General features: G+C 34.4%; 1 protein-coding gene across 1 annotated transcript in view; it reads left to right on the top strand.

The window, feature by feature from the left end:
* AGMO (alkylglycerol monooxygenase) overlaps positions 1–24,531 on the top strand; it is a 385,663-nt gene that overhangs the window by 204,156 nt on the left and 156,976 nt on the right. The window contains exons 9-13 of the mRNA XM_032643037.1: positions 902–967; positions 1,095–1,174; positions 4,805–4,939; positions 6,407–6,523; positions 19,357–19,439. Of these exons, the coding sequence (XP_032498928.1) occupies positions 902–967; positions 1,095–1,174; positions 4,805–4,939; positions 6,407–6,523; positions 19,357–19,439 (481 nt within the window). The remainder of the gene's footprint in view (positions 1–901; positions 968–1,094; positions 1,175–4,804; positions 4,940–6,406; positions 6,524–19,356; positions 19,440–24,531) is intronic.

The following is a 24,531-nucleotide window of genomic DNA, read 5'->3' as shown; positions in this document are numbered from 1 at the left end:
AACAGTGTCTCCAGACATTGCCATATATTCCCTGAGGTTCAAAGTGCTCCCTCACCCAACTGGGAGCCACTGTTTAGCCTACGCTACGTGTGGCAATGAATGGTGGATCTGTGTAGCCAGCCCCACTCTACTTTTGTACCAGGGGAGAATTTTCCTTGTACCTTTACGTTCATGTGTACATTTGCATGTATAGAAGATGTGTAAAGAAATGAGGACACGTGGAGACAGTTGAATTTATTGGAGTAGTGGCTTGGTGGATTAATATTCTTTTTCCTTTGATTTACAGTCGTGGATATGATTGTGTTTATTTAATTTTTTTAAGTTAGGAAACTATGTCCAACTATTTAAATTTAAACTACTATTTAAGTATTTGGGGCATCAAAATATCATGTATGTTTTGAGTCAATGAATATAATCAAAGGTAACTTAATTTTTACTTATGTCTTTTGTGATGAAAAAAATAGGAAAGTCTTACTGTAAGTGGAAAATTTTCTTCCTGGAAAAGAGGCGGTGAAAAGGTGTAAAGATCACATCAAAAAAAATGCATATATTATTGATATTTATCTTATTTCATATTGCCTTTTGTTCTGGACCATTTAATTTTTAATTATTGCTCTTTAATAGTCCTAAAAAAAAGAATTACTTAGAATTATCCCAGATTTTTAAAGACCAGAAAAATTGTGAACGATGCTTTTTTTAAAATTCTGGGATAATTCTAAATATCTATGACTTTAAGGAAGTCTTTGCTCTTTTTAGTAAGATCAATTGGAAAATAAATACTCAGTTTACTAGCAAATAAAGTCTGGTGTTATCAGTGAAAAGATATTTTTAGGAATGTCATTGTTTCAAAAAGTATAACTTCCGTTTTCAAAAAACTTTTTAAAAATATTTTGTCTCATAGGCAGAAATCGTTATTGCATAGACAAAAATTTTGCTGGAACTCTTATTATATGGGATAGAATTTTTGGTAAGTAAAAACTATGAGCATTTAAAAAATTAAATTAGCTCCTTTAAACTATGAGCATTTAAAAAATTAAATTAGCTCCTTCATCCACAGAAAGTCAAAAATCATATCGTTGTTGTTTATCTTCCAGGAACATTTGAGGCAGAAAAGGAAAAAGTTGTATATGGTCTAACACATCCCATTAATTCATTTGAACCTTTCAAGGTGCAGGTAATGTACTTGGTTTTATTTCTTCTGAATTGATTCCATCCTTTTATAAATTTTATATTTGAAAAAAAATCAGCTGTTGAAAGGTGGAAGTACATTACACTAGCCTTAAAAATTACATATTTTAACTGTAAAAGAATTTAGAAGTAACTGGCACTCAAAGCCTTGAATCAAATTGGGCAGAATACCTTTGAAAACAATTCATTGTAAGAATTTTAAAGTATGTCTGTTACCTAGAATTAAAAGAAATAGCTCTTTAGCAAACATACCCTTTCTCAGAATAGACCTGAAATATATTCATGTATTCAGAAGGAGCGGTAGTAAAATGTATAATTAAGGCTGATCCCAGAGTAAGAAAAATATTTGCTTCAAGCCTGCATGACTCTGGTTAGAAATTCAGGGTGAGGCCTTTGCCCTGCTCTTCTTGGACGGAGGTGTCAGGAGCTATTACGGGTTGGTTAGGTTTGCACGTTGCCTCACCTGCTAAGACTTGTTGCCCTGGACCAGTTTTCTGTCAGACATGTGGTATTGGTTGTTCGCTGGTCTCAATGGTTGGCACTAGAGAAATGAGGAATGTCTGTGAAGCTCTGATCCGTCAGTAGCAGAGCACCGCAGACACTCCCAGGGGTCAGGACTAGTAAATGAGAAAAAGATAAAAATGCTTGAAAAAATGAAGAGGTCAGTCAATGACAGCTCTGTCCAGGGGACTGGATATACAGCATTCAGAAAGGGAAAAAAGTACAGGTTCATGTTGGGTCTGCTTTCAAAGCTACTTCTTCAAGGTTTTTAAAGAAAGTTAAAGTAACAAAATAAATGGACATTTATTGAACTTTTACTATGTGCAGGACATTGCTAACAGCACACATGTTTAATTTAACCATTACTAAAACCTTATAAGGTAGTGGTTCTCTTTAGCCTCAGTTTTTTGGTGGATGAAACTGAGGTTCTCAGGATTTAAATAATTCACCCGCCTAAACACAGTTTTGTCAGATGCTAACCTAAGTGGGGTGGGTTGAAGGCCAAGCCCCAAACTTGATTAACTCAATTTTCAAGTGAAAGGCATTTTTATGTCGCTGTTCAGAAGAGAAAAGTTGATTCTTTCTCTTCTTTCTTCTCAACTAGTGGCATTTCTCTCTGTCTTTGGTTCTCTTTCTTTTGATTAGGCATTACCAAGAATATGATAGATTTTTTTTCAGGAGAATACTAACAAACATTTCCAGGTACTTCCTTAATAATAAACATTTCTAGGTACGTTCTTTATAGAACTGAAATCAGTTTCAAGATAATACATTAAGAGCCACTTCTTCCCTGGGCCTGGTCTTGTCTTCATAATGTAGAGATTAAGAAGTAAATACAGCTTGGTCTCTGCCCTCTAGGAGAGAGCCTTTCAAACTTAATGTGCATATGAATCATGGGAGGATCTTATTAAAGTAGGGTTCAGTGGGTCTGAAATCTGGCCAAGGTACTGTGTTTCTAACAAGCTCCCAGGAGATGCCGACACTGCTGGTTCATGGCAATCCTTTAGCTAGCAAGGCTTTGGGAGTGTACACACATGGAGGAAAAGGGGTTCGTATTCGAGATACAATAAGAAGTTGAAAACTGCATCACATGAGCTGCACAAGGAGTTGGATGATTAGGATTTGGAGACAAAATATTAAATCACAGGTCTTTATGAGTTGCTGCTAAATCTGCCCTCATGTAAACATTGCCTTTAGCATAATAGTTGTCACAACTGTGTCTAAGTTTTAGTCTCCTACATACTCACTTATATTGTAAGAAATATCAAATCAGCAAGTTGTAATAATTAGGAGTTCCTAAACCTACACAATCACGTATTTACTTTCACTTGTACTCCTTTATATTAGCTAAATTTCTCACCCTCCCATCAGAGGCATCAAAAGCACCTTAGGATGGCCCCTGTTAGATGGAGAGGCTTTTTTCCCCTTTAATACTAGGTATAGACCATTCATTTTGCTTTCCTTTGGAGTCCAAGAGTTTCAGGGCATTGGAAAACAAGTAAGTGAGAAAGTACTCCTTATTTAAAAGCCCTGTATTCTCATGGTTTGTGTCTAGAATGATAGCAGTAAGATTTCAGTCAGGTTTTTTTTTTTTTTTTTTTTTTTTGGTGTTGTGTCTTTGTTGCTGCGCGCAGGCTTTCTCTAGTTGTATCGAGTGGGGTCTACTGTTCACTGTGGTGCGCGGGCTTCTCATTGTGGTGGCTTCTCTTGTTGCAGAGCACAGGCTGTAAGCGCACAGGCTTCAGTAGTTGCAGCACGTGGGCTCAGTAGTTGTGACATGCGGGCCCTAGAGTGCATGGGCTTCAGTAGTTGCGGCACATGGGCTCGGTAGTTGTGGCGTGTGGGTTCTAGGGTGTGCAGGCTTCAGTAGTTGTGGCGCATGGGCTTAGTTGCTCTGTGGCATGTGAGATCTTCCCAGACCAGGGATCAAACCTGTGTTCCCTGCATTGGCAGGTGGATTCTTAACCACTCTGCCACCAGGGAAGTCTTGTACTCAGTTTTTAAAATAACAAAACAGGTAAGTATATTAATGCGTGTTGTAACATTAATTTTCTGTGTTATTATTATTGCAAAGCCTCAGGATAAGTTTCCATCTAATATTTCCTTTTTCTTTAAAATCAGCTCAGCTAAATCCTACATTGTTGCTTAATTGCTTCAGATTCCTTATTATAATATTTCAAGTAATTTTAAAAACAATTTTTATAATGCTAGCAGTTTAAATTCTGTAAGAGATAGTGAAAATACCAATGAGACCACAAATTCTGATAGAGCCATAACTTCTTTCTACATTAATTTATCACTACATGTATAATAGAACTCATTTCGAGAGTCAACAGCTGATGCCCAATATCTAGGATTATTTTTAATCCTATGATACATTTTTATAACATATATGATATGTATAGCTATTTATCCTAATAGCCAGTATTTGTTGAGTCCTTGTCATGTGTGGGCATACTTTTAGCTTTATACATATCAAATGTGTGTTATTTAAAGAATGTGAATTCCTGCTATGAGCCTCAAGGTAAACTTCTGACTCAGCAAACTTTTCCTATTACAGAATGCGGTCTATCTATTTAATCCTCAGAGGTCTACCATCAGAAATGGTTTTGAACATTTTTTCTTAAAATGAGGTGTTTATCTGTAATTCAATACATTAAATTAAAGATTATTTTAAAAATATATAACAGATATGCAATATTTGTATGATTCCATGTTCAACTTTAAAAACCATTTAGCGAGATGTGGCTGTCGAGTGCCCAGGCTGCTAGTTAAATCCATTGGAAGCAAATTCTCTGAACTCACTTTTTATTCTTTGCTAATTTTCTAAACAATTGCCCTATTATTAAATTTCCTGTTTATAATTTTGTGGAGCTTCAGAAATATTGACAAGAACACATTTAAATGTAAAGGTATGCAGAATGCATAGAATGAATTTCAATTTATAATGCAATTGCATATTAATCAATATTAGCAAATTATACATAACCTATATATTAAAGAATAATTTGTAAGTTACATTAAACAATAAAATAAAATCCATGATTTAATGTATTTAATCTTTTTTGTTATGGTCTTTTCTTATCTTAAATAGACTATATTTTTATTCTTCTAGTTCCACCATTTACTTACCATATGGACTACATTCTGGGCCACACCTGGATTCTTCAATAAGTTTTCTGTCATATTTAAAGGACCAGGATGGGGTCCAGGTAAACCAAGACTTGGACTGAATGAAGAAATTCCAGAGGTAATTAAAGCTCATGAATTCTATGATGGCGAATATTAATTTCATATTGTCAGGTCTACAGCCAGCCATGTAATACATGCTGACTTCATGCAAATCTGAAAAAAGATGTTCCCTTAGGCAGATACAGCCCTGTAATGTGTAAATTAATAAGTGGACACCACCTAGGGGCCATTAAGAGGGGTGCCTTCTCCCAGACTGACACTGCCTCTTACTAGGGAGCATGGTTTGGGGCAGAGCAGCAGAGACTGGTTTTCTTGGCTCAAACCCACAGCCGAGAGCCTTTGTGTAGTGCAGAAACCACACAGACACTTATGGATCCATCACAGAGAGCCTTAGAGAAGATTCAGTCGAGCCTTCATTTTGTCCATGAAAAACTGTGGTCTCCAGAACAAAAGGTCTAAAGTCATACGGAAATGATGTGGTTATTAGATTAGATTACAACTTTATTCATTTCTTAGTGGCGTAGTAGCATTAAGTACAGAAATCCCATGAAAAACTAAAAATAAACAAGGTAGAGGTTTAAAACACTGAAAATCAAATGAAAAATTCAGTTTCAATGTGGAATTTCTCTTATGAAATGGGGGAAAAGGAATTTCTTTCCAATCATTTAGGATACGTATTGAGATTGCTTATCAAAATAACTGTCATTGATAGTAATATAGAAACAATAAGCTACTGTTAGTTTCAAAGATAATTATGAGTGTAAAAATTAGCCAGTATTCAAGAAAATGAAATATGTTTTATTTGAATATCGTTATTTTTCAAAAATCCTGATCTGAATAAGGATATTTTCTCCTCCACTTATGAAAGCTGCTGTGTTGGAATTTCCAGACACTTGGTTATGTTCACAGTTAGTTGTATAACAATGATCTGACTTGATATAAGTGAAAATAATTTGCTTATTTCAGCTCCAGAAAGTCTAGTCAGCTACGGTTCATTTATTATTTTCTTTTTTTGCAATGGATAATTCAAAGTGAATGTTTTAAAATTATATTGATGCCTAAATCTGCATTATAAGGATAGGATTATATTATTTCTGGGAAACTGTAGTTTGGGAAAGCTGTTTTCAATAAGACAGTATTTGCCTTTGAAGCATGAATATCTACACTATCCCAAATCACCTTCCATTTTCTCTTTTGCTATACTTTGATGTATAACCATGGACATATTTTCATATTTCGTATTACATGTTCATTTTGCTTATGTTAATCATCAGTATCAATTCTTACAGTGCTCTATATAAAGCAGAGTAGATCAGAATCATAATGCTTCTGAAATGAAAAACAAGTCTCCTAATTTTTACATTTTTTCTATCCAAAGTAATAAACGTTAGAGTCATTTCGAGGATTAAAAAAGATAGCAAAACCTTTCATTTCTTTTTGCATATCTCCTCTTCACTTAGTGTGAATTTCAGTGTGAGAGATAAGGGAGCAATATAATGGAAAGGCTTCTTTCTTATCTTCCTAGGTCAAGGGGGAAGAAGTTCCCTTCTCATCAGCAGCATCTCGGCTATTAAAGACATATGCAGTTGTACAGTTTGCTCTGATACTAACATTTTATGAAGAGACCTCTACAGATAAAGCTGTAAGTGGTGCTCATTTTAAATAGAGTGTGAAAAAGTTATCTGTCCCTTTGAAGATGAAAATAAGCTCTCTCTATTATAGCTGTGCTCTTTTCTTTTCTGTAATAATCTTTGAATTTTGGCAATGTCTCACATTTAAACAGGTAAACTGATTCTTCTAGAATTAATTTAATTAATGTAAGTTAATTAATTGTATCCAAAGTGTTCCGTATAAGATATCCATCAAATGGTATATAATTGATCTAAAATATAAGTAGGAAATGATTTGTCACAAATAAATTCTTCAACAAGAAAAAGAAGTATTTCAGAAGCTAGAATTAAATGTGTTGGGGAAAGCAGACTTTATAGCAATTTCAACATGCTTATCTGCAGTTAAAGAATACCCTGATAACTTGAGTTTAGGGGGTTTGCAATGTACAGTTACCTTCATTTATTTTGTCCTTTCTACATATTCGAAATATTCCTGAGGCACAAGAGCACTGGACCAGGGTTTAGAATCTGGATTCTGATTCAGGCATTACCACCTGGGGAATCATTTTTTGGCTACATGAGAATACCCTCACTGCCTATATTTTGGAGAAAACAAAAATAGCATAATGTATGTAAAAATGCACTGTAAACCATAAAAAGATTAAAAACAGAGGTATTTTAAAATATTTGCTTTGTTTCACAGATTTATTCATATTATATTCTTCCAAAAAGGATTTACAATAGTTCAAAGAGGTACATAAATTTTAGTAAAGTAACTAAGTTGGAAGTAGGTGAAATTGAAAATAGGATGACAGAAGAATGAAAAATCAGTATCTGACTTGGTTACCAAGGAAGTATGTACCTCATGAAAGAACCTCACTGAGTCAGGGATGTTGAGGCCTCACATAGCAGCGCTGTATGAGTAATGTTTACGCTCTGAAGAAACAGGGAAAGGGGACTTCCATTTCTAGCAAAATGGTGGGTTAGATACACCAACTTTTTAAGGCCTATCAAACACCTAAAATTGCTGGACAAAATGTAATTTTTAAGAAAACCCTTTAAATACACTGCATAGATGAGTAGGCAAAAAATTGAGGTACTCCTTAGAGGCTAAAAATGTTGAGAAAATGCAAATCCAATGAGGTGCTCTTCCTGACAGCTATCCCAGGCACTGACAAATCTCTGTTGATCAAGACCTTAAGGGACCCGAAACAAAGCTGAGAGCCTACGTGGGTGGAAAGTCAGTTAAAGAACTTCAAGTAAAACAACTGAAAGCAAAAGAAATACTCTCAGCAAGGGGAGGGGGAGGAGGATGAGAAAAAGAAACGTAAAAAGGAAACTTACCCATACTGGACTTGGCTTTGAGGAGGTAGAAAAATGTCTTCCCTGAGAATATTTGACTACAAACCACCTCTCACTCAGATATGGATCCAGGATTTACACTAACCATTGATTTATAAACCTAAACTAAGTGTGTAGTCTCAGATTAGGACTCGTTTAAAAGACCCATGTTCAAATCATGCTTAGAGCAATCCCCTCAAACTCAGGTCTCAGCATAGTCCCTCAGGTAATGTCTCGATGATGAACTGAGAGGTAAAAAGCACAGAAACACACTAGGAGAAAGCCACTATGACAAAGCATTAACAGAAACAACAAGCAACAGAATTATACCCTCAAAAACAACAGATTTTGAAAATAAAATCAATTAAAAGATAAATTAATTAAATTTAATATATTTGAAGAAGCAAAAGTTGAAATTAAAAAGAAATTAGAAATTATGGAAAATCAAGAAACAATGATGAAACACATTTAGAAATAATCAAATTAGAGTTCTAGAACACAAAAATATAATGGACATAAGGAAGTCAATGACTTCATTGGCAGTTTAAAGACAACTGAAGAGAGAATTAGTGCATTAAAAGAGCAAAAAAAGTATCCATTATACAGTGCGAACAGACAATGATATTAAAAAACGTAACAGAAGTTATCTTTAGACCTAATAAATAGTGTGAAAAAGTCTAAGATAATACAAGAATCCAGAAAAAATGCAGATGAATACAAATAGGATTAGTGGGCAGTGAATTCAAAAAAGACAACTTACCTTTTTCAAAGATTAAGTAAGTGCTATTGAAAGATGTCAGTCTGTCCATGAAAGCTCCGTAATAGAAGTTAATAAATGATATACACAGAAAAATTAGTCTATTATAAGTTTTTAAAAATAATTTTAATATATAAAGCCTATGGAATTATATTTAATAATTAGATACCATTGTAAAAATCACAGTATATTCTCTTGGAACAATTCTAAGTATTCCCTATGACTCACACAGTGAGTTCTATAAATAAGTCTACTCAAAATAGGTCACTGAGTGTATGAAGAAGGACTCTTTGGTTGTATATGACAGAAATTCAACTTAGAGTGAATTTATTAACTCATATAACTGAAGAGTCTGGGGTTTTTCTTCTTTAGGCAGTGCTGGATCCAGTGAGTCAAGTAACTTCATCAGGAATCTTCTCATTCTTTTCTGCAGTTATACATTTCTCAAAGCAGATTCTCCTACAGGCTCTCACCCTTCATGGTAGCAAGATGGTTACCAGCAGCTCTAGCTTTAAATACTTGCACACAAGGAACTCCAGAAGTGAAAGTTCCAAGTTGGAGTCTGATGTTATGGGTGGGTTCATCTGGGTATCACCGAACCTATCAAAGTGATCAGGCCAGGATCACAGACCATTTGATCTATCAATGGGAGAACAGGGCCAGTGATAGGAAGGCTTGAAAGACATATTGAGATGATAGTTTATAGAAAAAAGGAAATAGACTCAAGTAGGCAAAAATAACAAATGTTAGATCTATATGAATCCTTCTCACTCCTAAATACTATGTGATTTGAACTTCTTTTCAAAGAATATTCTTTGAACACTTATAAATGTTTAGTAACATAATAAACCTTCCTGTAGGGTATCATTTTAAAGTATCTATGATATGAGTGTCCATTAGATATCTTCTGTTCTAAGAAACAGATTATCCAATTAAATGTGGCTTAAGTATAACTGAAAATTCAGAGGTGAGTATTTCCAGGATTGATTAGTTCAACAATTCAAACATGTAGAGTTTCCAAAAAGGCTTCTCTACAGTTCTATGGGCTTTCATCATCATAATTACAGCAACTCATCATGGGCATTACAGCAAGGACATGGGCATCATGTCCTCACGCTGTGACCAAAGGCAGCAAGTTCAGTTCTCCTAGAGCATGTTGTAAATTTCACTTAAGAAGGAGGGGAAAAAAGTCCCAGAGTATTTCCCAGCAAATGTCCTTTCATGTCTCATTGCTCAGGACTGATTCACATGCCCACACTGAAACAATAACTAACAGTAGTTCATGAATTAACCATGAATGAATTATACCAAGCATAATTCATGCCCTGGGGATAAAGGGTTCACTTTGCCTCTGAATACATCCCTTTCTTATACCTGGACAAAATCAGCATAGTATTAGTATAAAAGATATAGGGGATATTTTCTGGTTGGGCAAATAGCAGTGTATGTCACAGTATGTCCTACTAAATAAAATAGGTTTACAAGATGTTTACAGAGACTATTGGATAATATATTGAAGAAAGCCATTTCAATTTTAAACATTATTTAAAGACTTTAATGATTGGTATTGTCCATATGTATTTGTGTTTTTAGCATTTAAAATTAACAACCCCAAATTGCTACACATAGTGACTCCAGTTTTGGACACTAGACAAGTCCACATGTTCTCTCTGCCCACGTACAATGTTTTTTTTTAAACTACAGAAAAACTCGTTCCTGATCATAGGAGAAAACAATGATTTAAATTCTGGTTTCCATTTTGTGGACTGAAAAAAGAAATAGGATATGATATGACCAGAAATGCTTTGAAAACATCATGGAAGAATATATAATGGCTTATTATTTGCTGGTTCATACATGTACTACAACTAATGTAACCAATTCCAAATTGTAGCAGGTTCATTTGCCTTTAGCTTCAAAAGAGACAAAATTTGAACCCAGGAATTTCTTTCAGGAGCAAAGCTTTCTTAAAAGCAGCATGGATTACATCACTCTTAGCAGTGCACAAGTAGATGTCAAACTACCATAATGGTTAGACTTATTAATTGCTTAACCTAAGGTCTCATAATCATGTCTTCAAGTATTACATAATTAACCCATCACTGATTACTTTGTTAAACTACTTTGTTATTTTAATTTGTTCACCTAAGTTATGATTAAAATATGCCTGTGTTAATAGAGTTTAGATAATTGAATAGCACCAGAAGAAAAGCTACATCATCTACATCTAAATATCTAACTCTTGATATACTGATCAATACTGAGTACAATTTGCATTATTCAATTTTTTTTAGTTGTACTAAATACAGTCTCAAAATAAATTAACCTAGTTCATAGAAATAAAAATTAAAATCTACCCATTTTGATTTTGAAGTAGAGGCCTTAATATTAAGCTCACCAAGAGAATTTGAAGGTCTAGGCATGTGTGAGTGCTTCTTGGGTTAAAATGTAGCCAGACAGGGTGTATGTTAAAATATGTAACTCATAGCATGGTTTTCACAAGAATTTTTCCACTGTCGTAAAAAAACTATATGAGAAACTCATGTAGATATGTCGACAAAGAGAAATATCAAGTGATGAAATCCTTTTCAAATTAAAATTAGAGTTGGAGACAGCTTCATCCCTGACACAAATTAATTTTGAAAAGTGCATTCACTTGTTTCCCACACATGTTTTTCTTTGCTAAAAACATGCTGTACAAATAGGAAAAAAGGTTGCTTATTTGCAAAATTCTATAGTGCCTTTCTAGTCTCAGGGATGTTTAAAAGCATCTGAAGACATTAAAATCCAACAGCAATATTTTTTTTCCAGATTCACTGTAGCCAATAATCACATAGAAAAGTTGTGGCTGACATGTAATTGCGGACCCTGCTGTAGTCCCACAGCCTTTTCTGTTTATGCGTTTACCAGAGTAGATAAATACTTACTTGTTTAATGTGTGCAAGTTCTGTATAAATAACTTTGGGAGTCAAAATAGCAATTTGATGGCCACCAAAAAGGTGCAAAAGGCACACTTCTTTCTTACTGAAACTTGCAATGTATACATTTAAATATATAGTGTTTAGTTTAGTTATATGACCCACAGTCTTCTATGTTGATTTTAGTTTAGTAATGCTTGGGAAATCAATTCCTCAGCTGCCAGGGTCCACCTCATGGGGTGATATCATGAATACGGGTTTGAAATGGAAATATGGACGCACTAGCATGTTTCCAAAGTAAAACTGTAAAGGCAATGCTATCCTTTTCAATAATAGACACACTCAAAACAGTTTGAATATTTAACAGGGTCTTATAATAGAATATATAATAAAGTTACTGTAGATATGTCTAACCCAGATTATTTGGTGATATATTTCAATATGAGGCATCTGAGAATATCCAATATAAATTTGGAAACAGGTTTTTATAGTCTTAAATTCCCCTGGTTGCTGTACCCTGTAAAACATTATGGGCACTAAAATTTTGTAACCAATGCTTTCATATTGACATGTTTTAATAGACCCTTAGAAAAAATCAATATATTTAGTGGTACTCTCATAACAGAGAGCGTTGCTTGCACAATTTAGATCTAACTTAGGTCCTACGTGAAACCTCTCAAGTCAGTATTCAGCACATACTGTTTTCTTCCAGTGCAGCCCACTGGGATTTAATTTAATTTCCTAAAGTTCTTAGGTGGTAACTGAAGTAATATGAAAAAAGAAATGTGAGCTAAATTGAGCATCAATTATAATTTAAATCCATGAAATGAATGTAATAAATGTGTATTAGTAAAGGAAGGATATTAACCAAAGCTACCTGTCTAATAAGCATAGACTTTGGGAACTTAGAAAAGTGATCACTGTGAATTCCTGTGAAAAATCTATTTTTGTCCACTATATTGAAATATAATAAAGTGGGAAATTGAACATTTAAAAATGCCTTTTGCATCAAATAATGAAATATTAACTGTGAAGTTAAATATATTTATCTTCATACTATTAGTACTGTCTCAAAATTTGTTTAGCATCAGGCAGCTCTTTTAAAAGCTATCATATAATAAATACAACCAACCATGAACTGCTTATAATTTGAATTAAGATCTCATTTTGACTTATTTAAAAATATGTAAAAATTAGATACTTTAATTCAGCTTTGGAAACTCAATGCACAGGTTTTTTTTTATATCCTTATTGGAGTATAATTGCTTTGCAATGTTGTGTTTCTGTTGTACAACAAAGTGAATCAGCTGTAAGTATACATATATCCCCACATCCCCTCCCTCTGGAGCCTCCCTTCCACCCTCCCTATCCTACCCCTCTAGGTCATCACAAAGCACTGAGCTGATCTCCCTGTGCTATGCAGCAGCTTCCCACTAGCCATCCGTTTTACATTTGGTAGTGTATATATGTCCATGCTACTCTCTCACTTCGTCCCAGCTTCCCCTTACCCCTGTGTCCTCAAGTCCATTCTCTACATCTGCATCTTTATTCTTCCCCTGCCACTAGGTTCATCAGTACCAAATTTTTAGATTCCATATATGTGCGTTAGCGTACAGTATTTGTTTTTCTCTTTCTGGTTTACTTCACTCTGTATGACACACTCTAGGTCCATCCACCTCATTACAAATAACTCAATTTCATTCCTTTTTATGGCTGAGTAATATTCCATTGTATATATGTCAATGCACAGATTTCTCTACCAAATGCCCAGTGAATCATGAGGCTGTCCCGTCTGGCTGATGGGAACTTGTACTCTAGCTGGCCCTGTTGTGAGCTCTGGGCACTGCAAGCTCTAGTCCTTTTCTAACCTTTGATAGTCTCCTCACATGTATGAGCTGATACACGAGACTTGATGGCACCCACTGCAGATGAATAGAGTTCTGTCTATGCAGCTCTCTCCTCTTTGGTACTCTCTTCCAAATAATAGCCTCCCTGGCTTCTCCCAAATCCCAGCTCCATCTCCTCAAATCAGGGAGTCCACCAGGCCCCTCTGAGTTCCCTCTGTGTGGCAGCATAGAAACCCTCTCAAGGTAGTAACCTGGAGCAATAGTGAGGGGTCATGTCATTTGTATCCCGTTTCCCTGGGATCACTGACCTTTGTTGCCTGGTGTCCAGGGTCTTGAAAACAATTGTTTCAGGTATGTGGTTTTGCTTTGTTTTGTTTTGTTTTCAAGTGGGAGGGAAAATCAATCCTTGTTTCTCTGTTTAGTTGGGTGCACATTCATTATTAACAGAGTGGAATCATAGATTGAAATATGACTACAACATAACTATTCTTCAAGTTATGTTACTTAAAGTTTTTAAAATAACATTTTTTGCTTTTATTTCTTACACATTTTTGTAGAAACTCACTATTCCATACCAATTCAGTGCTTCTGAACTATATATTTGTTATACATTTTAGGCAATATATTTTCACCTCTGATATATTTATTTAGTTTGCTTCTTGTTTGAAATTATAGAAAATGTTCATTCTAATTATATTTCCTTATGTATGCTTCAACAGTAACCAAACATTCTGAAAATATTGGAAAAAAATATAGTCAATACTGTTATATATTTTTTAAAAAACAGGATCTTATTTCAATATAGATTCTTGAGATCCATATAGAATTACAAATTGCTTTATGATATCACCTTGAGTTCTGTTCCTGTGTCTATGTTGTAATACTGGGAAGCATCTTCAAGCCTTAGGTTTCAGCACAAGGTATCTAAAAGGAGCCATCAGAGTCACAGGGACAATGAGGTAGCAGAGCAAGTGTGCCCCAAACCAGATTTTCTGCCTTCACATCAGAGGTTACAGACACTTAAGTATTAGGAAAATTTTGACCTTATTTTACAGATGTTTGGGAAGATGAACATTTTGAGTCAAAATAATGACTTTAGTAGATCTTTTCAGAAAATCCTAAAAATGCACAACCCCGATACAATAAAATCAAGACATTTTCATTTCTAAATCCTTATAATAAAACTATGGAAAATATTATCAAATTACCTCTGACAATACACAAAGTTCTTTAAAAAAGAATGCATACAGACACTTACTATTATTTTAGGACATAGTGTATGGGTCTGATATTTCCCTTTGTGAGATTTGTCGGGTGGGAAAACATGAAAGGTAATTATGTTGATCACCAGAATTTTTCTGTGGAATAGTAAGAGGGTGATATCCCCATTCGAGAAGAAAAAGGCTTTCTTCTTTATATACCTGTGGGCAAAGGGAGGACTTCTCACACCTTCATTAATTGTTTAAGCAACATTGCATCAAACATGTAATTGTAATTTTTGAGTTCCTATGTAGTTAACGTTGCCTCATGAGTATTTTTTTCTCATCTACTTAAAGTTGCAGGGATGTTTGCTTTTTTCAAGCATAAAAATCTGCCCAGCAATTCCCGCACTGAGAAACCTATGGAAATAAGAGCTACCAAACTGCTTGGGATTTGAAAGGTAATTTTAAAGGAGGAAAATTAATTCCTTGCTTCATAAGCTTTTTATAGTTATGGACCTTCTCATTTTTTGTGATAAAGACTTATAATATATTCAAAGCCTAATTTAGAATAATTCCATTTTAGCACTTTAGGACAGCAATATCTTACATGAAAGATATACTAGCAGTGAATGGTGTAAAATGGTAGTAAACCCAATGAAAAATGAAATTGTACTGTTATACAAAATTAACAAGCTTCATGTCATTTCACATCTTGTTTAAAAGATAGGAGGCTAAGTACTTACAGTGGTCAAAGTCTATAAAGGCTATTCTGTTTTTCCCTCCTTTGTTTTTTTGTTTTTTGTTTTTTGTTTTTTTGGGTTTTTTTGCGGTACGCGGGCCTCTCACGGCCTCTCCCGCTGCGGAGCACAGCCTCAGCGGCCATGGCTCACGGGCCCAGCGGCCATGGCTCACGGGCCCAGCCGCTCCGCGGCATGTGGGATCTTCGCGGACCGGGGCACGAACCAGTGTCCCCTGCATCGGCAGGCGTACTCTCAACCACTGCGCCACCAGGGAAGCCCTAGTTTTCCCTCCTTTTTGCTCTAGTGTAGCTGGACTATGGTCCTACCAGCAGGGATTAAAGTAGTGTGATTTCTAGGCAGGGATTTTGTCTTTCTTGCTCACTCTCTTAAATTCCTGTTTACCACAGTTCCTAGCAAATGCTCAATACATATTCATGGAATGAATGTGCAGAAGTCAGAGAAGATCAACTGATTAGCCTATCAAAGGATGTAATATGGAAAAATTTAAGAGTTTCATAGGAAAATGGACTCTCTAAAGGAAGCATGTGTTCAATATTGGATTTCTTCTTCTGGTAATCTTAGTTTCCTTTAAACTCAAACAGTTTTAGGACAGTTTTGTTCTTTAAGAAATTAAACATAGAAATATTAAAGTATTTAATGTTTTAAATATTTAACACAAGCATTTAGTATATTAAATTATTAAATAATTTTAAGGACTAAAATACTGATATTAAATTAAATATTAATGTTGTGATATTAAATTATTTATTAAGCCAATTAGAATTATATTAAAGGTGTGAATAATAAACACAAATATAAAATAATTCAATAATTCAGTCAGTCATTCAAAAACCATATTAGCTACTGACTATGTGCTGGGCAGTGTCCTAGGTACTTGGGATATAATAGTGAATAAAAAGATAAAACCTCTCTTAGGGAGTGAGAGAAGACAGACAACAAGCAGCTAGAGAATGAACAAACAAGTAAATGTGTAAGTGTATGGGCGTGATAAGTTGTATGGAGGAAAATACAACAGAATAAGGTTATAGAGCATTGTGGAGAAGTACTATTTTATACAGGATGAACAAGGGCATGCAGTAGTTACCTGAATGGAATGAAGGAATAAACCATAAGGGTCACTGTGGGAAGTCATTTCAAGCCTAAGAGACAGATGAAACAGATTTGAATGGGAAGGATGTTTGTCATATTCAAGGAAGAGCAAAATTTCTGATGTAGCATAAGAATGAAAGACAGAAATGATTCAGGAATTATATGATAATAGTGGGTATGTTGTGTAGAGGCCAGAGTAAGGACTCTGAGCTTTATTCTTACTGAGATTTCAAGCTCCTGGGGGATTTAGAACATAAGAATGATATAATATGACTTAGTTTAAAACTAATGACATAGTTTTAAAGAGATAGCTCTGGCTACATACCAGGGGAGGGAAGCCAGGATAGGTGGACACACAATTTAGAATCAGAGAGACCAGTTAGGAGGGTATTTTAATATAATAGAGATAATGTTGGGGGTGAAACATGGTATTTTTTGTGTGTGCTGTTTGTAGCAAATATCTTTATTCTGGATGTATTTCAAATATAGTGCTGATGTATTAGAAGTAGATAGTGAGAGAAAGAGTCAAGGATGAGTTATGGGTTTTTGGCTTGAGCAAATGAAAAACTGTGGGTACCATCCCTAAAACGAAGAGAAGTGGGGAGCGTGTGGTGTGGAGAAGGCAATCAAACACATGGTTTTAGGCAGGCTAAGTTTCAGATGTGTAATAGCCAAGTAGAAGCTTCACTAGGCAGCCAGATAGCTGTATTAAGTTGGTTTTCACTCAGACAAAAACCAATAGCCAGGAAGCAATTTGTGGAGAGAGGAGTTCTTTATTCTTTTCTGTCCAGGTATCAAAATTCCCTAACCAAAACAAAAAATGTATTTTGTCCTGTCTCTGAATTTCCTATGATATTTGAAAGAGCTAATAAACCTTTAATTTGTGCTTCCTTAATTTATTGTAATTAATTAAGATTAGCCTAAGAGCCATTTAGAAAATTAGTATAGCCTGAATATAATAAAAATGATAATCATCATATCACAGATTGACTTCTTACTTTATGCCAAGCACTCTTCTAAGTACTTTATTATAGTATTTGCCAAACTCATATTTTATTTCAGATGTACTGAACACATAAGAGAGGCTTAGAAATGCTGAACAATTTGACTGGTTACATGGCTAATAGGTTCAAATAATTTCAAGCGCTGCATTCTTATAGAGCATTTAAAATCATGCTATAGGTTTGGGGCACAAATCATTTCTCCCTTCCATATTAATTTTTCCCTAAAAGATCAAAAAGAAGCAATAATGGTGTAAGAAGCATTTTTCTTTAGAGACAAAATAGTTCCCCTAACCAAACATTAATCTACTCAAGCACACCTAGTTACCTCTACCACCAAGACAATATTTTTCTGGTGTGTTTTTTGTTTTGTTTTGTTTTTGTTTTTGTTTTTCTGCTTTACTGTCCCAAAGCAGCCACCATGGAATTCCACATACCCAAATAGTACTCTCCTGCTCTCCATTCAAACGTTCTGGAGTTCACTGAACTCCTTATCCTATATCTGATATCCAGCACTGTCTCCATATTCCTAAACATTCTGACACTTTTTATTCAGTTTTTTGAACACTCAACAATACTCTTCTACTAAACTATTGTCCTGGAGTGTTAAAGCCCCTTGGCAATTCTGGGTGCCATTGTAGGCATTTAGAAAGTAACTAGGGAGGTGTAAAAAGTTGGCCATGAGAGACAGCGCTGATTTAGAAGATGACATGGAACTGAGATATTGGATGTGAGCAGCAATTGTAATTGGTAACATTTGTTTATAACTTTGGACAGATGCTACTTAGTTGTAGGTGTGTATATTAGTTAGTAATGACTTGAAATTACCTCTAGTTATTTCAGGAAAAAGAAAAAAGAGAGAGCATTCAATCACTATTTTAGCCAACATAAAACAACCTTTGGTGTTCTCATAAAGGTGAAACATAAATACCATCAGGGAGTAGGGAAATCGTCCATTGGCTGTGCATCTAACTCCTTGCTTTTACTGATCCACTCTCAATCTGAAGTGGTAACCATCTGGCCCTAACATGAGCTATGTAACTTCAGTATAGATCTCTGCTTCTGCCCCCTTTAAGTTTGTTGCTCATATGTGTTCTACCATTGTCACACTTGAGGGTCAGGTAGGTCTGTTTTGAATTTCAGAGGCATCATTTATTTCTGTGTGATGTTGGAAAAGTTACTTCATCTTTTGATTCCAGCTTTGTTTTTTCACATATGAAGCATATATGATGATACCTACTCTGCAGGTTTGTTGGGAATATGAAAAGAATTAGCATGTGTGAAACACATAGCATGGAAGCTATAAAATAGTAGATGCTCAATAAATATTATTATTAAATTTTTACATGTAAACAAAATGCATAATTAATTTATAATTATAACAAAGAAATATGTGGTTTTTGTTACTAATTCAAAAAAGGACCCTTGACATGTACAGAGGAACATACAGATTTCATCAAATAAAAATGTGAGTGGATGTGCATAATTTCTTTCATGTATGTGTTTGCACTCATAATACATTCTCCTTTAAATATTTTCTTTATTAAAGACACTTTTGGGTTTGAAACCACAAAGAATTGGTGATATTAAAAATAACCATTGAAATGTGATATTTATTCATAAAAATGTAAGTGATTTCTCCATATGTGGAGGCGTAAGTGTTTCAAAGAATTACGAAAGCCAAAACTTCAAAGGAGAATTATTAGAAAGAACACTTTAAGCAAAACATCATTAGAATTGTCTAATTCATTCTCCAAGTGTCCAACAAGATAACTAAATGACATTAGGAAAACCAAAATGTTGTCTGCATATTCAACCTTCTTGAAAAATGTCAGTAACAAATGGTATAACATAAAATAAAATTGAGTCTGTTATTGTCAGCTTTAAATTCTGATGCTCCTTTGGATGACTCATCTAAAGATCCATTGGTCTCTGTGTTTGTTTGACAGGTACTATCACAGGTCACTCTCCTTCTGAGGGCTTGCTTCATTATCCTGACTTTGACCTCCATTGGATTTCTTCTGGATCAAAGGTAAGAAGTGAAATTCTTTCATTTTATGTAACTTTATAATGTGGTTTTAAAAATATATGTGAAATTCAGCAAATGTTTGTTATTAAAAAAATAAAGTTGAAACTACAAATTCACACCTTCATTTTAAATGAGACAGAGTAGTGGTTTGTCTGGTTTTAAATCAAAGGTCCATTTTAAATCTAAGCCCTTTAAGTGAAATTTAGGTTTTTCAAGTATATTAAGAAAACTTATAAAATATAGTGATTAAGTCAGCAAAACATAGAGTATAACTGAGTATGTAATAAAACCTAAAAATTATTTATTTTTCCTTTGCTATTGAACAGTTCAGAATATACACCTAAGTGTATATATAGTTGTCTCTCGGTATTGGCAAGAGATTGGTTCCAGGACCCAGCCCCGCCCACCCCCATACCAAAATCTGCAGATGCTCAAGTCCCTTATGTAAAATGGCATAGTAGGGTTTCCCTGGTGGTGCAGTGGTTGAGAGTCCGCCTGCCGATGCAGGGGACACGGGTTCGTGCCCCGGTCCGGGAAGATCCCACATGCCGTGGAACGGCTGGGCCCGTGAGCCATGGCCGCTGAGCCTGCGCGTCCGGAGCCTGTGCTCTGCAACGGGAGAGGCCACAACAGTGAGAGGCCCGCGTACCGCAAAAAAAACCAAAACAAAACAAAACACAAAGCAACAAAAACGAAAAAAAAATGGCATAGTATTTGCACAGAAGCTACGCACATGCTCCCATAAATTTAAATCATCTATCTAGATTACTTATAATACTTAATACAATGTATGTGCTATGTAAAGAGTTGTAAGTACAATATAAATGCTATGTAAATAGTTGCTGGCAGTGGGAAGTTCAAGTTTTACTTTTTGGAACTTTCTGGAATTTTTAAAAAATATTTTTTCATCTGCAGTTGGTTGAATCTGAGATGCAGAACCCAAGAATATGGAGGGCCAACTGCATATTTAAAGTTTATGCCCTTTACCCTCACACAGCATAGTATTTAATGAATCCAGTTTCAAATACTACTCTGGCCAGAAAATACATTCACTTAAACAATTTTAAATTGCTTTTATGGCTGAAGGTATATAGCAAAACACCCACTTGTTATTGCTTAGTATTTATCAATCATTAAAATTAATACTAATACTAATACTTATGTACTTAATATGTGCCACAGAATGCTTAATTATTTCTTGTAACACTTTAAGATAAGAATTACTATAAACTCCATTTTACAGGTTATGAAAGTCAGACAGAAGAACACTAAGAGATAGAACACAAACCCAAGCAATATGACCTCAGAATTCACCAATTATAGAATTTACATGTAACTGTGAAAAATGGCAAAAAAGCTCAGTCATTCTTGAAATCTTATCATCGTTGTAGTGTAATTGTTTTTCAAGTAGGTAACCAATAACCAGATTACTTTCAGGAAATTTTAAATGTAAAAGTCCAGTAAACATACATTTAATCTATATTGAATATCATGTCACTTTCCTAAGAAATGCTTAATAGCTGCTCTGGAATATCAGTAGAATCTGAAGTTTCATCAAGATGCAGGTCCAAATGGTTAATGGAGCTGTGTACAGTATGCCTTCGCTCTAAACATTTGGTAGAGGGATGCGGCTGGCACACTTCACATAGTCATATGTAAATGGTGTGTAGAATTTTAAACGTATTTCCTTCTATAGTTTAAAAATTGTGTTTATTTTATTTAACTTATTTGGCTTTCTATCCATCCCTACTTTTCTATATTAGAAATAAAAGGCATACTAAGCCATAAGAAAAGAAAATGAAAAACTGAGTCTCAAGATAATCTGAAATAATTACCCAGATCCAAAGAATCAGGATCACGTTTTAAAGATCACAGTTCTGTTGGTTCCATATACGTAGTAAAATTATCAATCAGCCAATAACAATAGCATAGTTTTATGCTTTTAATGAAGATTTTTTTGTTTCCGTGGATACAAATAAATAGGCCAAATAAGCAAGCTATTGATTTTATCACAATATATCCTATGATACATTAAGCTATTCTTATTGTATATATTTATATAAAGTCTCCCCTGCCTCTGGCCTTATTTAGGAACTCATACTGAGATATAGGTATGTCATTGTACAAAGGAAGCCAGAAGAGAATGAAATGATATGTTTAAAGTGCTGAAAGAAAATTACTGCTAACCTGTAATTCTATATCCAGCAAAAATGTAGGTGAAGTAAAAACTGTTTATACAAATTTCTATAGCAAGCTTCACATTTGATAGTGAAATGTTGAAAATTTTCCTTTGAAACTGAGAAGCAGTTAGATATGCTCATTATTTAACACTGGGCTGGAAACTGTCAGTGGAGAAAGGAAAGAGAAAAGCCATAAGGATTTGAAAGGAATTAATAAATTAATTAGAAAATTAATTTATGTTAATCTAAAAGCTAATTAGTGAATTAATTAGAAAATCTAAGGAATCTATAGGGAATTTATTCAAATTAATGGATGAATTTCAGAAAAGTTTTTAAGAAATTATCATCAACGATATTTTTATGTACTAGGAAATATAAAACTTTATGCAATAGCATCAAATATATCAAATAGCAAGAAAAAACAATCCTAAAAAAATGAGTACAAAATCTCTAAACTACACTATAGAACTATTGAAATACTGTGAAAAATAAAGAATTTTTGAAATTGGAGAGATAACTATTCATAAATTAGAATCCTCAATATTGTAAAGATTATAATTTCAGCAATTGATTTACATATTCAGTGCAATTTGAATTAAAATTATAAAAGGTCTCTTCTTTGTGGAATTTGACAGGACCTTTCTAAAATACATGTATATGGAAATGCAAAAGCCCAGTAGTAGCCAGCACAATCTTGAGATTTTTTTACATGGCAGGAGTTGAGTTACTGGCTATCAAGATTTATTATAAAGCTACAGTAATTAGACATGTTTTATTGGCACAAAGATTAGAACAGAGAACCTAGAAACAGATCTATGCATATATATGGACTTGATTTGTGACAAAGGTGTCCTTGCAGAGCTATGGGAAAATGCTATCTTTTCCATAAATGGTCTTAGTAAAACTGAATTTCCACATAGGAATAAGAAAAATAAATTTGACAAATATTTCACACCATAAAAAATTAATTCTGGGGTCAGGGGATTGCAGATTTAAAAGTGAGAGGAAAGCCAGTACAGATTCCAGCAGATGGTATAGTAACATATCTCTATAACCTTGGAGTAGGTAAAAATATTAAATGGTTCACAGAAATCCCTAATCACATAGATAAAACTGATGAATTAGATTAGAATAATATTACGAAAGTCAGTCCTTCAAAAATTAACTGTTATTAAGACAGTACAAAAGTAAAATTCTCAGGTAGGAGATGGTATTTGCCAATTTTTATAAGCAACAAAGACGTTGTATCACAAATGGCTAAAATTAAAAGAATTGACAATACCACCTATTGGAATGCTCACACCCTAAAGGAGGCAGTTTATATTGTGATACCTAATTTGAAAAACGGTTTGAGAATTTTACTAAATTTGAATGTGTGTGTGTGTATGTATATATATATATATATATATATATATATACATACACACACACACACACACACACACACACACACACACATATATACCCTGTAACACGGCCATTCAATTCCAGATATATACTAACAATGCACCCCCAAATCACGTGAAATAATGTTCAGAAAGCATTGTTCCTAATAAACAAATGTGGCCAACAATCCAAATGTCCTTCACAAGGTGAATGGATGCATGAATATTCATAGGTTCACACAGTGGAATACGATGCACGAGTGAAGAATGACCTACTGCTGCATGCAGAATCGTAGATGTATCTCACTAACAACACTGACTGAAAGATGCTAAATACAAAAAGGTGCAGACAATATAATTTCATTTACAAAAAGTAAAAAAAAAGATGAGGAAAGAACAGCTTTTTAAAAAAAAGAACAGTTTTTAGAAATTTATGCTAAAGCAATAAAAATATAAGTAAAAGAGAGCAAGAAATGGTATGATTAGCATAAATGATAAACTAACAGGTTGTGATTCTTTTTGCAACAGAGGGAGGGTGGAAGTATTGAGGAGGTGAGATGTCTTTGGGGGGGACTACTACTGAGTAGTGGTTATATGGTTTATTTGTTGAAAATCATTGAGCTGCATATTTCTGTTTTGTGTACTTCTCCCTATGTATGTTTCACTTCACAATATAAAGTTAAACAGTAAACAATAGAACAGAATTAATAAAAATAAATGTGTTTTAAATCAGACATTTTATTTTCTGTTTTATCACTGAATATTACCCAAATATCAATTTAAAAAAATAATAATTTACAGTAATGAAGTAAGATTATTTTACAAGGGAAAAAATTTCTTAACATTTTTTTCACATACACAAAAATCACATTACTTGGATGCAAATGAATCATAAACTGTCACCCTGTTTTAACTGAGTTTAAATTATTTGGTAGAAATGTGTTGTCTATTTTTGCACAAAAATGTTATATTCAATTTTATAGAAACAACATGTCATTATTTTTTTTAATTTTATTATTTATTTATTTTGGACTGTATTGGGTCTTCATTGCTGCACGCAGGCTTTTCTCTAGTTGTGGCGAGCAGGGGCCACTCTTCGGTGTGGTGAGCAGGCTTCTCATTGTGGTGGCTACTCTTTTGTGGCAGAGCACGGGCTCTGGGCGCGCAGGCTTCAGTAGTTGTGGCATGTGGGCTCAGTAGTTGTGGCTCGTGGGCTCTAGAGCGCAGGCTCAGTAGTTGTGGCGCACCGGCTTAGTTGCTCCATGGCATGTGGGATCTTCCTGGACCTGTGCTTGAACCCGTGTCCCCTGCATTGGCAGGCGGATTCTTAACAGCTGCACCACCAGGGAAGTCCACAACATGTCATAATTGATGGCAGAAGAATTTTTTAAGCTTATAATAAATACACTATTTTAGATTTTTTTATACTTTTTTCTTTACCTCTATATTCTAAATTAACTAAATAAAATATAACTTTATTATAATGACATTAATTCAATAATATTTTATTTAAAAATTCACCTTGCATAA

Source organism: Phocoena sinus, chromosome 9 (genome assembly GCF_008692025.1).
Source record: "Phocoena sinus isolate mPhoSin1 chromosome 9, mPhoSin1.pri, whole genome shotgun sequence".
In the NCBI taxonomy this organism is placed as follows: Eukaryota; Metazoa; Chordata; class Mammalia; order Artiodactyla; family Phocoenidae; genus Phocoena; species Phocoena sinus.
Note: the sequence above shows the minus strand (reverse complement) of the source record. Positions and strands in the feature narration are given on the sequence as shown.